Raw genomic sequence first — 17349 nt, forward strand, 5'->3', positions numbered from 1 at the left:
TCCCCCCCTCTCTCTCTCTCCCTCTCCGCCTCCCTCTCTCTCTCCCTCTCCCTCCACCTTGCTTTCCATGACTATTGTTTGAAATACGACAGAATGCAATATTAAACAACAAAAGAAATAAAATAAAATAGCTTAAAGAAACATTGCATATTGTTACTACTATAAAGATTTTCATGTTTATGTCATTTTAACGATAATTAAGATTTTAATATTTTTAACTCTCCTTGCTTTATTAACACTGTGGTCCATCTATCCTAGATATATCTAGACAACGAATGGTTTTTAAAAAAATAAATATAACTATCTTATTTTTTATCAAATCACTAAATTAATGTACAATAAAAGTGAACAAAATTTATGAAGTTTGGCGTACAATACGTTAGGAGCTCAAAAATGACTCAAAAAATGTTGTACGGAATTAATTGTAATGATAACGTGGTCCATTTATTTTTATTTAGTTATTTTAATTTAAATAAAATATTTTCTGTGTTACCATTGATCTCTTCGAGCGTTGGAGCATCTCCGCCATATTCTTTGGGCAACATAGATTTATTCAAGCCCTTTGTGAAGTTCGCCGCAGAATCGGCGTAGACATAGATCTAAAACAAGTCGTTATAGGGTTTTTTCCTTAATCTTTTATTAATATTTAATAATGAAATAATCCCTTAAAAATAAAATTATTTAAAATAGATAAAAATAATTTATTATAACAATTCTACCATTTAATATCAAAATTAATTGCTCTTGATTGTGATATGATTAGCTCAGAGCCTTAAGGTGTTCAGAAAAAAAAAATCCTTCCCTAAAAAATTGAATCGATAAATAAATTATAGATTTCGATAACTTTTAGTACAAGAAATCAATTAATTATTTTAAAATAATACTTTTTTTATGTAAAAATAAGAAATCTCCCGGCTTTTGATTATTCCACTGTAAATAAATTGACGAGAGCTAAAATCGGATGAAATATTATACCGGGAGAGCTGCTCTCACCATCCCACGGGGGAAGAGTGCCGGGAATTTCAACGATAAATTAAAGATGACGGGAGGGAATAATGAATAAAAAGGTGCTCGAAAAAGCCCGCCTTGAGGGAAACCTTAACAGCCAGATATTCTCCCCAAGGGTTCTCCACCAGGAGGGAAAAAAAACAATAGAACTTCGTCAATTGGCTGTGATATTGTCAATATTGGAACCGAATATATTCAGTGAGCTTTTGAGGAATGGAAAGTCATATGAGAAAAAAAAAACCACATCACTTACCGCCAATATCAATTTATATAAGAAAAACATAAATTTTTGCAAATAAATAAATAACAAATATAATTCTGTTTTACATTATGATCATATTAATTCATAACACACTTGTTTATGATACTATTAACTGATGTTAAATCAAATTTATAACTGCCCAGGATATTATACCGCGAGGATTATTCGATAATTGTCTTATAATAGATTTTCAGATTTAAAAATAACAATACTAATAAAATAAAACTGTAAAAATAAAATAAATTTTATCCATTTAAGTCTTAAACATTCTTTACAAATATTTTGAATATCTAAGCTTTCGGCCATCCTGAAATAACAACCTTTATAATATACTCGTTATTAATAATTTTAAACCACATTATAACTAATTTACACTTCACATTCATCTATAAAAAGTTTTTGCAGGCTATTCAGCCTAGGTCTAATAATTTTAGGGAAGCTAACCTATGAAAACTATAGGGAATCTTATTAATTTATTAATAAGCTTGCCTTATCTTATGTTTAATTACCTATAATGGTTTAGAATAGATTGTCCTCGAGGATGGCCGAAACGTAAGACATTTAAAATATTAATAAAGAGTGTTTAAGATTTAAATGGACAATTAATGTTATTTTTACAGTTTTATGTTATTTATTTATTTTTTCATATCTAAAATCTATTATAATACAATTATTGAATGATCCTAGCGTTATAATAGCCTGGGCAGTTGTAAAAAATAAAACTAGTCCCGTAAAAGTGATAAGATTAAATTTAAAATTAATTAAATTTTATTTAGTTTATTAATTTTGTATTAAACTCAGTCTATATATTTATGTCTGTTTTATTTATTTTTAGGATCCCCTGTATTCTTATATTATTAATTTATTTTAGAATTTTTTATTTATTAATTATTTTGTCACTTTCAGCAGTGTTCTTTTACTTATCCATGTTTCAAACACTAAAAATTTCGAATATTATTGTATGATATTATATTATCATTATAATTCATCATTATCATAAGTATTATTATTACCAATATAAGCTCTAAGTCATTTTAAATACCAAGAACTAATGCATATGATTCAATCCATGTACAAATTCCTGAATTATTTAACAGATATGTTCATTTATTCATAATTATTGTTGAAAAATATGTAATTTATTTTTTTATTATTATTATTATTTATACAATACTATAAATTTTAACTACTTATGATATTATACAGTTTATCAACGTATGTGTGTATAAATTTATTGAAGTAAATTCAATTCACCCGTTTGTGTTCAAAATTATAATCGAAATACTGTATTTTTATATTGATATAGTATAGTATAATTATGCAATATTTTAATATTTATACACTATCGAAATACTGTATTTTAATATTGATATACATTGCATATTGATGAACTAATTTAATAACACCAATGACTACGTTATACATATATCTATTTATTTATTGTTTATATTATTAATTTAACTTAATTACTCATTATTCCCGTATTTTATTTTCATTTATTATTTAATATTCTGTCTAATTTTTTTTCTTTTTGTTTATTCCAGATTTTACCTTCTTCTGTTCTCCAACCTAGGAGAGAAAAGACGGTTATCCTACTGTTTACCAACCTACTTAGTTTGTGGCTCAGCACGCTAGGCTATCAATGGCATCATTGTAAAATTCTTTTCGTTAGTTTTTGTCAACTTTGTTTTTATCATTTTGTATATGTTTGTTTGTTTATTGGCGCGACAGACCGTAGAGGTCCAAGGCCTCGCGCGATGTACTTATGAAATACATCGCGCGTTTCTTGACGTGTTTTCCATTGGGTGGGTCCGTCACTCCCACGCCTATTTTTGTGAGTGCCACCCATTGGCTAACAGGCCTCACAAATGCCCGAGGGGAGGTTGTGAGTGAGTATTGTATAGTTATAAGTATGAAATAATGCCGGATAGGGCCGGGGACTCGAACTCGCAAGCTATGGGTTAGCAGCCAGGCGCGTTACCATGCTGCTACCGTCACCCCCCATTTTGTATATATCTCTCTGATTTATGTATCTTTGGTCTGTTTTATCTCTGAGCCTCACAATCTTTTGAATCATTCATCTTCTCTAAATCAATTATATCGTAATGGTATTGGTAGAAATAATATTGACATTTTAATAAGTTGTTATTTTTAGTTTACCTTTTTGGCAATTTTTTCCTTCAGCATAGGTTTCAGCACTTTTTCAAGCAAAACCTTCACTAAAGGACAGGCGTTCAAAAATATGACACTCTCAATCCCGATGGGATAGACATTCTGAAAACAACTATATAATGTCAGGAACAATTATGCATTTTATTGTATAGTATATTTAAATACTACAAATATTATCTTTTCACATTTATTCTATATAATTATAATTTTTTTAACTTTTATTATTTTTTTAAACTATTGTTAATTGAAAGCTATTAATATTAGTTGAATATACCTGATAACACGCTGCACTTTCTTTCACTTTCTTGGGAGATATCTTCACCATATGACGTACGGTGCTCTCAGCGGAATCCACTATGACATGTATCTTGTGTACGAAGTTGTCGTCTCGGAGCCATATGTCCATTAGGAAGAACCATCTCCTCAGGAACGATATGAAATTAAAATTCTCGGGGTTGGTATCCCTTAGTCGCACGATAATGCACCTCGCTCCAGAGTCAGTTAAACCTGGGAGAAAGCCTAAGTATCTGTTCCATTTAAAGTCCAAATATCATTTCAACTCCTAATTTTCAGTATTAAATTTACAAATTATGTGTAATAATATAATTTACTATAGTACCTACAGAAGTCCCTAAGTTCCGTGTACATTATGGGTATTCATGATATTGTGTTAAATGTAAAATGTTATACCATGTTAAATGTTATAAGTATAGCATTGTGAGGCAGCCCTATTTAAAGTCATGTTAAATAATCAATGCTTAGGAGCTATCGGATTTTCTGAGCTACTTGTTTAGTAACATTTCCTTCCAAAATTCATTCTTATTGTTTGCTTCTAAGTTTTGATTACAGTAATTTATTACGACATGCCCTTTAGGCATAATAAGTGAAAAGTAGAAGTGTAAAAGTTTGGCTACTGATTATAGTTTTTTAAAAATCCAAAACACAAGACAAAGGAAAAAACAAAAACAAACTACGAGTAAGTAACCTATGATGGCAGTACTTTATAAAGAAATACTGTTACTAGACCAACGGTAGTGTAAGTAAGTGATTTTGTCAGAATCACACTCAACCACCAGATTTTTGGGTGCCCACTTGGGCTGGGTGGACCCCGGAAAGCTCCTGAACCTATAGGGCTAATTCAACGGCTAGTGATATTATATAATAATTATCTGCCATGCCGGATTCGAACCCAGGTCCTTGGAATTAGTAGTCCATTGCCTTACCATGGAGCAACCCACTCCCATATAACTTAAGATAATTAATTTTAAATTCGATTGTTTTATATATTTGATTTTATTTAGATTTTTTTTTATAAATGGAATATGGTTAGGGTGCGGTCTTAAAAACTCAAATAGTAAATAATTATACTATTACTATTGAGCCAACATTTCGCCCCACGTTGCAGGGCTTTGTCAGGGCTAAAAAGGATACCTTCTTAAGTGTACTTATATTAATTACTTTATTATTAATTTTCTATTATAATTTACACTTCTCTGTATCCCCACTCATTTAGTATATTGTCTTTCTTAATCACTTACACATATTGTATCCCATTATTTTATATTTTTCTATTACTTTTATACTTTATTATATATTTTTTTGTAAATATATCTTCTCCCCCTCTATCTCTATTATGTATATTACCATTTATTTTTTACCTAATTTAAATTTATTTTCGTTATTGTGGCACGCTAACTGCCATCCCCACTCCTCCCAATTTGAACGGCTCTCTCTGACTTTGACTCCCGTCAAAACAGGTATGAATTCTGTCACATCATTTGATTTTATTCTTTTCTTTTTTCATCTCTTAATTTTTACTTTCTTTAATATTTCTTCTCTTATTTTATCTCTTATCTATCTGTTACTATTACCCTTTTCATTTTCTATTTACAACCTTCAATTTTCTTATTATATTTTACTTTTCATTGTATATCCCTGTTATTTTCCACTTATGTTTTTTTTTTTCTTCTTTGTACTATGTCAAGTGTTTGTATCTTTTTTAGCCCTGACAAAGCCCTGGAACTTGGGGCGAAACGTTGTATCAATAATAATAGTATAATTATTTACTATTTGAGTTTTTTTGACCGCACCCGGACCATATTCCATTATCAATCAATCAATCAATCAATAATCTTCCATTTTTTTTTATATTTATAAAGTTTTAAATTACTCAAGGCCACGTCCAGTGGAATTCTACTGCTTACCACATAGGAAATAAGTGGAAATAGTTATGTGTGTATCTGAACTACAAATGTTTAACATTAAAATGTATACAGAAAAATTGAGATTTATTAAAAAAAAAAAAAATGGAGTATATAAAGTTTAGTTTTCAACAGAAAATAATGTCCAAATACTAAAATTAGTTTATAAAACATTTAATTGTTAAACAATACTTATTACAACGACTACAGAAAGTGGTTTCAGCTCTAGGTAGGATCGTGTTTTTGACACGGGAAACTTCTCCGTGTTTGGTGTTTTTTAAAATTAGATTGTGGTCTAGTGATAAATATATCTTTTAGAAATATTAATTGCCTGTTCCTAAAATAAAGTTTACTTCTTCTTATAATAAATATTATAATTGTTTTTAGAAAAAATACAATACTAACATCACCTTAGTTATATTTAAGTTTCTATCAGTGGGCGAACGATTAATATATTTGTGGCGATATCTATATATGCATGGCTACAAACTATCGGATTAGTTCCCAGTTTCGGTGTTATTTGATTAGGACAGTGATGAATGAGCGTGATATAAAATGTAAATTAACGTACTCATTTCTTGGTTCATATCAACTCGAAAATAAATGAAACTGAATAAATAAGTGTGATATTCTCTTAGGGCACATCTATCATAAGTTTCGAGAACTGTCATCCATCAAGCGTTGACAGACGCAGAACCAACTGTCCCGGGCCGCAGGTCGCACCTACTTCTCGTTACTAAGTCTGCCGAGTCGCGTCACGTAAATTATAACCACCATGAATTATACCAACCTCTGGGTATAAATCAGCAAATGAGTGATCTCTCTTTTGATAATCCTGATATCCCTAATAAGGTAACACAATTAGCGAATACAAACTGTTTGGTCTAAAAATACATAATTAGGAAATTGAAAAAAAAAAAAAGTTCATAAATACAGGTAATATAATTTAAAAAGAAAATTAAAAATAAATATACTTTCAATTTATTTTTTTTCAACAAGACATTTACTTACCACATTGAGTGAAATTACGCCGTGTACATTTCAAAACAAATATTTCTTTATTATTAAGTATGGCAATATTTTGATGACAATATTATTTATTGATTGACAATATATTTTATTTACAATATTATTGACAATATTATTAAGGATGACAATCTTATATATTTAAATATTTCATAATGGTAAAAGAAATCTGACTGGTAATAACTATCATGGAAAAACAATAATTACCTAATTCTTTCTTATTTTAAATTTATACATTGTTTATTACAATTGACAATAGGAGATGTTTAATTTTTGAGTTTATCGAGATTTGTCTATTTTTCTGTTGCTAAGAAAATTGCTTACGGCCGCTGTCCCAGTCTCAGAGATGGGCCAAAAGTATTCGATTGACGAGAGACAAATACATTTTTATTAGAAGTGTGTATTCGATTGACGAGAAACAAATACATCTTTATTAGAATTATATATATGTACATATAGTTGACAGTAAAAGTTTAAAAATAAGAAGATGGTCAGGGTTGCGGTCAAAAAAAGAACAAATAGTTTATAACTATTTTAATGTCCGACGTTTCGTCCCACATTGCAGGGCTTCTACAGGACTAAAAAGATACAAAAAAAACCTGAGAATATTAAAAAAATAAGATACAATAAGGTAATTTAAGCTAGGATAAATATTATGTAAAAATAAAGTGATAAGAAATAACATAAAAATAAAAAGAAGGAAGACATAAAATAGTATCAATATAAAATAAACTTGAATAAACACAAGATACTATTTTATTTCTTCCTTCCTTTTATCCTTTAATTGTTATAAACTATTTGTTCTTTTTTTGACCGCAACCCTGACCATGTTCTTATATTTTTATTAGAAGTTTGTATTCGATTGACGAGAGTCGAATACATTTTTATTAAAAGTATGTATTCGATTGACGAGAGACGAATACATTTTTATTCGAAGTTTGTATTCGATTGATGAGAGAGAATTCATTTTTATAAAAAGTTTGTATTCGATTGACGAGAGACGAATACATTTTTATTAGAAGTTTGTATTCGACTGATGAGAGACAAATACATTTTTATTAGAATTTTGTATTCGATTGACGAGAGACGAATACATTGTTATTCCAAGTTTGTATTCGATTGACGAGAGCCGAATATATTTTTATTCGAATAAATATACGACAAAACAATCCGAATACTTTTGTATTCCAATATTTGAGATATTATTTCAATCGAATAAAAAATTAGTAGAATACAATATTATTCCAATAACAATTAGTTTTTTTTTAATTAACTTATTTTTACCATTTACGATTTCTACTGTGTGAGACATTTTCAGACGATTAGAAAACGAAAATGGTACCGATTTTAAAATCATGTATCGATTTATATTAACTTTTTTGATATCTAACATAAGGGTCCTCTTATATGTTTCTTAAGACGCAGAAAACGAGAATGCTATCGATTTTAAGATCTCGTATCGATTTATTTTAACTTTTCTAATTCCTAACATATTAGTGTCCTTACATATTCCTTAAATATTCCTAAAATACTATTATTCATGCATATTTTATTCCATAATGTATCTAGAAAATTATTTATAATCATTAATTATAATAACTATTTCACTTGCACTTTTATTCCTTTTTTCATCCAACAGAACATTTTCCAAATAGGATATAAAATTATTTTGAAGATAATTTCCCAATTATATTATAGTTATTAATAATTATATTAAATATTCCTCACATGCAGGCGTTACACTGTTTGATCTCAGGGCAGAAAGGATCTCTGTTGGAAAAAACATATGGTACAAGTCTCCTCACCGTGAAATATGCATCCACCCTCTTTTCCGCTTTTTCTTGCAAGAACTTAGCATTCACCACAAACTTTTGGAGTGTGATGTAATCTGGAAATTTCAAGTTTTCATCAGAATCCATGTTTTTATATTTATGTGTAACTACAATATTTTTATATGTTTAACTACAATAGTGGTAACAACATAGTTTTATTTTTAAAAAATGATTAGAGAAAGCTATAACTGCTCTGAACAATTCTAAGTTTTGGACGGCTTGCTAGTTTTTTCTCATAACTGAAAATATACAAAGGATTGCAAATTTTGTATTATAGGCAATGTTCCACAATCAAATATCAATCCAAAATTAATTTTAAACAATCATCAGTTAAAATTATCTCAAACTCCTTCTTTAGTCAAAGATTAAATTTCGTAAAAACAAATAACAAGAAATAGAAAATGAATTCAGTGAAGAAATACCTTAAATTCACTTTATTTTGATCTGTTTAGGAATAGTTAATTATAAATATGGTGAAAATTTCAATAAATCAGTAAATCAATATTATAAAAAAAAAAATTGTAATAATTCAAGACTTTCTTTTTTTTTTTTTTTTTTGCAACTGGGTATATAGTGTTGGCCTATAAAAAATAATATCCTTTTGCATAATAGTATATTATATTATAAAATAAAACGATATTGATACAAGAAGCATAAGAAATGGTATTTAATATTTATAAAAATATATATATTATAAAAACAATAACTATAAAAATAAATACAATTGGAATAAACCTAACTTTTATCAAAATAGCGATGGGAAATTTTTATATTTTTTCCCGAATTTATTGAAAGGGAATTATTTATACATTACTTTCCTTTATGATTTATTAACGTTGCTTTTTTTTTTTTTTGTCTTTTTCTAAATTTCTAACAAACTCAATTTCATCATAGTAATGTTACCTTTATTAATTCATTTATGTCTTGTTTATATTATTTATTAATTTATACAATATTTGCTTCTATGAAATATCCTTAAACAAACAGAGCCAATATTCGATAAAATCAACAAATCGGCTATAACAATATAAAATACTAAAAACAACAATAAAACGAGAATTAAAAACTGGATCTATCAACAACAATAAATGTAGTATTATTAAAATTCAATTACTAGAACTATTCCAAATTAACTGAAGCTATATTTTAGCAACCACTTTTGACTGTAAAAAACTGTATAGAAAATGCGCAGTATCGATATTGGGTGGGAAATCCTCGTGCTGTGCAAGATTTTGACAGTCAAAATTGGTCGTTAGAACAGACCTTAAAAATAAATTCGAAGATTATGTAAGATAATAATAGGAATATTTATTAATCAAGTTACCCAACCAGTCTCTACTTTTGTTTATATTTCTTGCTATATAAATTCAACTATTTAATCAGCAGCCCTAATAATTAAAATTGTCAGAACACATATTTAATATTTTCCATACTACCATTTTATTATGTCTTGTCAGCGAACGATAGACGTTGCCATACTGTTGGACCCCATTGCATGTACTTACAGAATAAATCAATAATAAATAAGTAACTGAATTGTAGTTGATGTTATTATAAATACACACTTGGATTAACATTTCAAAAGCTGTTTACAAAATCATCCATATGTAAATGCGTGTGTGTGTATAAAAAAATATGATAAAAGAATTAATAAAATAAAAAAATAAATAAATATGGAAAAAATAAAATAATAAAATAAATATTTCTAGAAATCAATGGCATTGATGACAATGAAGATTTACACTAGAACCAATTGGCAAACAAGCATCCTTAAACTAGCAGTTTGTATCTACAATACAAAAAATGAAAAAAAAAAAAAAAAAAAATGAAGAGACATATTTTCCTTAACCAGAAAACTCCGAGCACCAAGTATTGGAGGACAATGAAAACACAGGTTACAAAAGAAAAATGAAGAATCTCTTGAAAAAAAGTAAAATCCAAATCGCGTTATTTTCTAAAGGGTTGAAAAAAAAGTTTGGATCAGAAAAAAAATGTATATTGGTTTTCCTAGCGAGGAAATCGAAAGTAAACAGGCGTTATTGTGAGGCAATCTGGTTCCCGGCTCGCTCTCTGTCATAGACCATTTCTCCTCCCCCAAACTCCCTCCACTGCCGAATAAAGCTCTCCGATAACAGCCAGTCAACTTTTCAACTCCTATCGGTTTTTATTCTATCCAGAGGCCCATCAAAGGTTATCTCGTCTGTTATATCTACTCGTCCAAGATAACTGTCTGTATAAGTCTAGCGCAATAAGCAAAACTGGTTAAGGTGCAATGTTATGTTTGTTCAAAAAAATATATTTTTTAAAATTATAAAATCCAGTATGATAAATAATAATAAATTATTATAAAACAAAAATTAAGAGAATGATGTAAAATGAACAGAGATTGTTCAAGTTTTGAGAATTTTTTTTATTTTGTACCTTTTCTAAATTTAACACAATAATACAAACGGTTAACCTGGAATCCTCACACCAGACTGAATAGACAGGAAACTGCACGTCGATTTCGACTATTACAGCACTTACTAGACAAACGGTCTAAACTTCCAACACATTACAAAAGACTGATCTACATGACTGTAATAAGGCCAATCTGGACATAAGGAGTTGAGCTTTGGGGCTCTAAACCTTCAAATTCCTCACGTATTCAATCCTTACAATCCAAAATCCTTCGTAAAATCCTCTATGCTCCTTACTTTGTCACAAATAAAATCATACATACAGACCTTAATGTTCCCTATGTAACCGATCTAGCCCGAACCAGATATCACTCCTTCCATTATAAACTCCCTAACCACTGAAACCCCCTAGTTTCTAACCTTACATCCTCTTCCATTCAAGGCTTTTCGAAACCGGTACCACCAATCGCTGCTACCTGCATACATTATCACAGTGATACGCTTCTAAATACAAATACACTAGATCAGTCTTGATGTGATACTTAAACCTAGTAATACTTAAACCTGTCTACCTGCTCAAATGCATTTTATCCTATTCCTATGTCTCCGAAATTGTTACCATTTATTCTTTTTTTTTCTGAAAGCTCCAAAAATAAATCCATTTAGGGTCCAAAGAGTTTGGCTTGCAACTAAACGTACAAAAAAAATCGTTCCATAAATTTAATGATAATGTTATAACGATAAAATGACAGCCGAATAAAGGTAGACTAATTAAACTCCACAGGTGTTATATAGTGTAGTAGATAAATAAAAATCTAATGACCATCTCATAAAATCAACTCTTTTTAGCACGAAAACCAACAATATTTACAAGTTGAAAAAAAAAGTGATGAAACAGTAAAGTATTCAAATACAAATTTTCGAGAGGATGATATTATAGGAGAGTGATGAAACTTGTTGATATTTACAAAAAAATAATAATCCTAAGTCGTTGTATACGAAAAACAAATAACTTTAATAAAATACCGTTTGTTGAATTTCATGCTGGTCTATTCTCACCTTACGTTGCACATTTTACGGTACTAATTGGTATGTATTGAACTTTTCAATATTATAAATATTTTCAAAGAGATTTCTTATGTAGCGTGTCTGGCCTTCTGGGTGGTCTAAGACACTGAGATACAGTGGTTTGTTATTAAAACCTATTAACCTGCCAAAGCATATAGAAATTCGAAAGACCTTTTAAGAGGTAATAGGTGAAAGATGGTTCGGGGTCGGAAGGCCTAATTGTGTCAGGTGTCAGTCATTTGAAAGGGGTCAACAAGTGAGCTGGCAGGATAAGTCAATTATGGATTACTACAAACACTTAGCGGTCAGTCTTTAAGATATATGCTTTGGGGTGGAGCTACGAGAAGCCAATAAGTAAGAAGGGACCTCTCCGATACCCAAGTGATGGTAGTCGGATGGAATTACGGATTAGACAGATTTAAACACTTCGGGAGATGAAGAAGAAGGACTTCGAGTAGCCATTGCAAGAAGAAAGTCTGATCTTGGACAACGGTGCTTCAACTTCACCACATGCCATGGCATGCATCACCTCCTGCTGCTTTACATTCTCCCAGCAAGGTAATCATATTATAATGTAGTAATATTTTATGGCAAGACAATCAATTTGAATCAAGGTTTTTGTATTATATTATTCATGGATATATTAAAATGTAAACAAATACTCTGTTCATTTATGTAGCGCTGATGCTTATATTACCTAATACCACTCCCTAATATATTAATTATTATAATTTATAAAGGTGTCTAATTGCCTATGGAAACTTGCTAAATACCTGTGGAAAATAATCCAATGATAATAGTTTTAGGATTCAATAAAAAATTTACTTGATAATCAGACTAATATGGTCATAGGGAATTGAGCTCTGAGGCTCTACCAAACCATCAAATTCCTCCCGTATCCAATTCTTACAATCCCAAATTCTCCGTTAAATCCTTATTAAATCACAAATCAACTCATCCACAAAGACCTTTACATCCCTTTTGTTGTTGATTTGGCCAAAAATAGATGTGCGCCTTTTAATCACAAACTCCTTACCCATCCTAACCCGTTAGTTCATAACTTCTCATCGTCAACAATCTCTGATAATCCTCCGAGGCGTCTGAAAAAAAAGATGGCCACGGGACCTTCTAATTTAAAATTGAAGTATCATCATTGGGTAGTTCCTTCCCAGGATTTTCAAGTGTTTGAAACGTTCCACATATTCACTTATTGTATTTTTTTTTTTTTACAGTTGTAAATTACAATAAATAAATAATAATATAAAAAAAAAAGTTCAACTAATTTGAATTAATATAAATAATTTTGGACAATTATCCTGACATCCCCTGGAGAACAGGCATGAAAAATATCATAATTCCTATGAATTCGTACTTACCAACATCGTGGGGGAGGTGCGGTTGGGTTATAAGCCATTCGTAAAGCTTTTGAACATTTTTCGTAAACTCATCCTCAGAGAGACCGAAATACCTCTTGATTATCTCGAACTTGGCTCCATCGAAACAGGGATCGGTCATTTCCTGTAATAAAAAGAGTGAAATATCAGTTTTACGATGAAAAGTGACAAATTTCATTTTAAAGAAATTTGTAGTGATATCACTTGCTATCTCTAAAGCTTTTAATCATGCGAATGCTCTTACTCTATCCATAATAAATTTTTCCAATCTGCTTGGAGTAGCTACTTTTAGTATATTTACCTCCTAACTAGTCCAAAAGACTCGTTAATAACTGTTTTTCTTCCACTTCCTTCAACAATCTTTCGTTTGGTTCGAATGAACAAGTAATAGAGTTTATATTATTATGTTGTCTGAATTTGACAGATGCCGTTTCTCAGAATGTTGGCCCCTTAACTTGGACTTGGATTGATTTTAGCATAAAAAATCTCTTCAATCTAACTGAAATACCTCGAAAAATATATTTTAAATCCTTGTTGGTTTTCAAATATATAAATTTTGAGTTATATTTTGGGAGTGAAGTCAGTGAGATTAGGCGGAGAGTTATTATCTCTGGGGGGTTCGAATCCGGCTGTGGAGATAATTATCCTGCAACTTTCACCATGACTATAAACTCTGTGATTTCGCTAGGTCTTCTATAAAGTGGGTACAAGTCACCTCCTTGCACAACCGTGTCAATCAAACAATCAACTTCCTTACAAAGTACTGAGCCCTTGATTTTTATAATCTATAAAATATTCTAACAAAAGATCACAAAAACATTCTATTATAAAACCATACATTTTTGTTTAGAAAATTCGTTGAAAGAATGTTCTGAATTCCAACTTAGCCATGAATCAGTTTCATAACAATTCATTACCGAATCATACGTAGTACCACAATGAAGGATAAATTTTTCAGAAAGATTGAAAGTGCCATCCCACGAGGCATAACTTGGAAATGTGTCTGACATTTTAACAAGGTTATGAAGAGTTTAAAAACGAATTCTTTTCACCAAAGATCAAGGGTAACTCAAACAGAACATTAAAGCAGGAAGTCTAATTTAAAAAATGGATTTACTGAAGTTTGTTTTGACAGACCTCACATAAACTCTATATGAAAGAATGAAAAACATAAAGTAATTAATAAGATAATTAAAATTAAATTAAGATAATCCTGTATAAATCGTTTCATTTATGACACTTATTGTTTAAAGACAAGATCAATTTTAATAAAATAAAAGCAATATCTCATTGTAATCACTTACCTTTTAAATTTCTTTTTATTAATTTCTATGGCCTGTGCCAAAATATTTTACTATAGAATAAATTTACCAACTGTAAGTAGCAAAATTCATCTTCTTGTTAGTAAATATTATACACCATTATTTGATATTTTTTTCTATTTTAAGCCTGGAAGAATTTAGCCTATAACTAAAACTTTTTCACTACAACCTACTGGGGAGGTTAGATAACCTTCTAGAAATTTGTACCATCGCCATGGTATTTATCGTTTCTTCATGAAAGCATAAAGATATTCGCTACGTTATCTGTTACTTAGTTATTGTTAATTTGATTTTCTCACTAGCATTAAACCATTTCAAAGCAATTTTCATATGAAAACAGAATAGTTGCGTTCTGAAGGAACCCCTACGGTCATGGTATGGCAGTTATTCGAAAAGACTGACATGACTAACTGAAATTATGACGAGCTTTTTACTATCAATATCAGATCATCCTAGTGGACCTTACATAGTTATTTTAACAATTAAATTTGCTTTTATTTATTTTTTAATAATTTATTTATTGTTATAAAATTATATACAACTAGAAAATTTGCTATTAGATATAAAATGACATAATATAAACATGTGGAGAATTCACTCATTGATAGAACTTCAAAAACGTTACTAGAGAAGATATCGGGGCCTTCTTTTCAGACGCCTAAGGGGTATTGTCAGGTATTGAAGAAGCCACGTTAGAAACAAGTGGGTTTGGGTGGTTGGGAAGTTTGTCATGGAAGGATTGGTATCTGGTTCTGGCCAAATCGGCAACAGATGGAACATTGAGGTCCTGATGGATGACTAGATTTGTGACAAAGTAAGGAGTATTAAGGATTTAGGATTGGTAATCCTTATAATAATCCTTGTAATAATGCTGGGTAGATGTTCCCAACCCTATTCCGCGAGCCTCTTCTAGGTATCCAATGAAATGGAACGGGTCATTCCACGACAACAGTTTTGAACCTTACTATCTCAAATTTTCTTCAATTTGGCAAGGGCTTTTATCTAGGTATCCTAGTATTACTTAGCTTTTGATGAAAGGAGAGCGTCCGAAATATTATTTATGACAAATGATATTGTAGGGGTACCACCATTTACTTACTTCTCCCTAAAGGGTTCCACCATTTTCCAACTAGTACCAAAACATCAAGGTGACATAATCCTGGTCTCCTTCAAAGCAAAATTGAATCCCAAAAGTCATCCACGCCCACGAAAGGAATGTTTAAGTTGAGGGTAATAGGAATATTCGCCATTGTAATCTACTATTCATTTAATTGCTCAAATTATATAACTTTAATTTACATGTATTCTGTATTATTCCTATTTTTATTATTACACCTTATATGTAAAATACAAAATGGCATCGTATAATATTATATGTAAAATAAAATATGACATCATATAATATTAAATGTAAAATAAAATATACGGTGATCAATTAAAACGCTTTAATATAATAGAGAGTTAATTTGGTAAAAATACAATAATATATCTATAAAATAATAATGATGAATATTTAATTAAATATAAAATAAGCAAATATGAAATTAAGGAATGAAAGTATCAAAATAAATTTTATAAAATTAATTCAAATTTAAATAAAATGTATTTTTAACCACTGCATCTTTAAATTTAAAATGTTTTTTGATGACGTCATCTATAGATTCCAATCGTAGTTCGTGATATAATTGAGTATATCTTAAAAACCAAGAGCGATTTTAAAGAATTCTGAGGTTTTTTATTTTTTATCTTTAGTTCAGGATGTTGCAGCCAGACTTCAAAACCAAAATCAGTAATGGTTTTAATGTTGTTTTATAAATGAAAATAGTTTATCTGGTTTTAATATGTTGTAGAAAGGGCTTAAACATGCGTTTAAGATGGGAATAAATTCTAGAATTATGCCTACTTTTATTTTTGGATTTTCAGAAAAATTATCAGAGTTGAATTTATTCCCGCTTGGATCTCCAGGTCTCAATTAAAACTTCATTGGACATTAAACAGAGTGATATAACATTTGGCAGCCCAAAAAAAAAAATTGCGCAAACACGTGCAAGATGAAGCAAAGGACATTATACATAGAAATTTTACAGCATGATAACTGATTTAATTTTAAGTTCTTAAATCCTTTCTATTACTAAGATGCCATTTAAACAATAAAATGAATTAATGTATTGTTATTATTAATTATTTTTTAATATCATATAAACATACCATATGAAATCAAAACTATGAAAATTTATTTACATTCCTAATAAAAATGTTAATGTAACTTTTGAAAGAATTTAAAAGTTTATCCAATTACCTTATTATTGAATAACGATACACGAGAATATCATATCATAGAAACTAGGTGACAATCGGTAATGGTGCAGTCATAGAGTAGGTGCCAAATTTAAAATAGGATCTAAAGCACTTCTATCCAAAGACGTTAGAATTTATTTTAAAGTTATCATTCACTAATAAACTATTAGTTATTACATTCATTAATTTTCCACTTTCAAGGATTTAATTAACCAGTAGATACTTGTTTCTTAATGCGTCATGATTAGTGGCTGATTCTTTTTAGCACCAATCAGATTAAGCCAAAATGAATCTTTTGCTCTGAAAAATCTATTTTTAAATTTATTATGAGCAGAAGATGGTCGTGAGTTCAGTCACTATGATATAT

General features: G+C 29.7%; 1 protein-coding gene across 2 annotated transcripts in view; it reads right to left on the reverse strand.

Moving 5' to 3' along the window:
• The window catches only part of LOC106688086 (retinol-binding protein pinta), an 18341-nt gene extending 1295 nt beyond the window's left edge, over window positions 1-17046 (reverse strand). Inside the window, exons 1-6 of one of the 2 annotated variants that reach the window (XM_014432379.2) lie at window positions 16984-17046; window positions 13345-13486; window positions 8398-8557; window positions 3717-3969; window positions 3431-3544; window positions 494-599 (exon numbers count right to left, since the gene is read on the reverse strand). In XM_014432379.2, the coding sequence (XP_014287865.1) occupies window positions 494-599; window positions 3431-3544; window positions 3717-3969; window positions 8398-8557; window positions 13345-13483 (772 nt within the window). In that variant the 5' untranslated portion in view covers window positions 13484-13486; window positions 16984-17046. Of the gene's footprint in view, window positions 1-493; window positions 600-3430; window positions 3545-3716; window positions 3970-8397; window positions 8558-13344; window positions 13487-14666; window positions 15067-16983 lie in introns of those variants that run through there. The other variant, XM_014432378.3, reaches the window with a different exon arrangement.
• Between the last annotated feature and the right edge of the window lie 303 nt (window positions 17047-17349).

Source organism: Halyomorpha halys, unplaced genomic scaffold, assembly GCF_000696795.3.
Source record: "Halyomorpha halys isolate HHAL.00 unplaced genomic scaffold, Hhal_1.1 Scaffold1051.1, whole genome shotgun sequence".
NCBI lineage: Eukaryota > Metazoa > Arthropoda > Insecta > Hemiptera > Pentatomidae > Halyomorpha > Halyomorpha halys.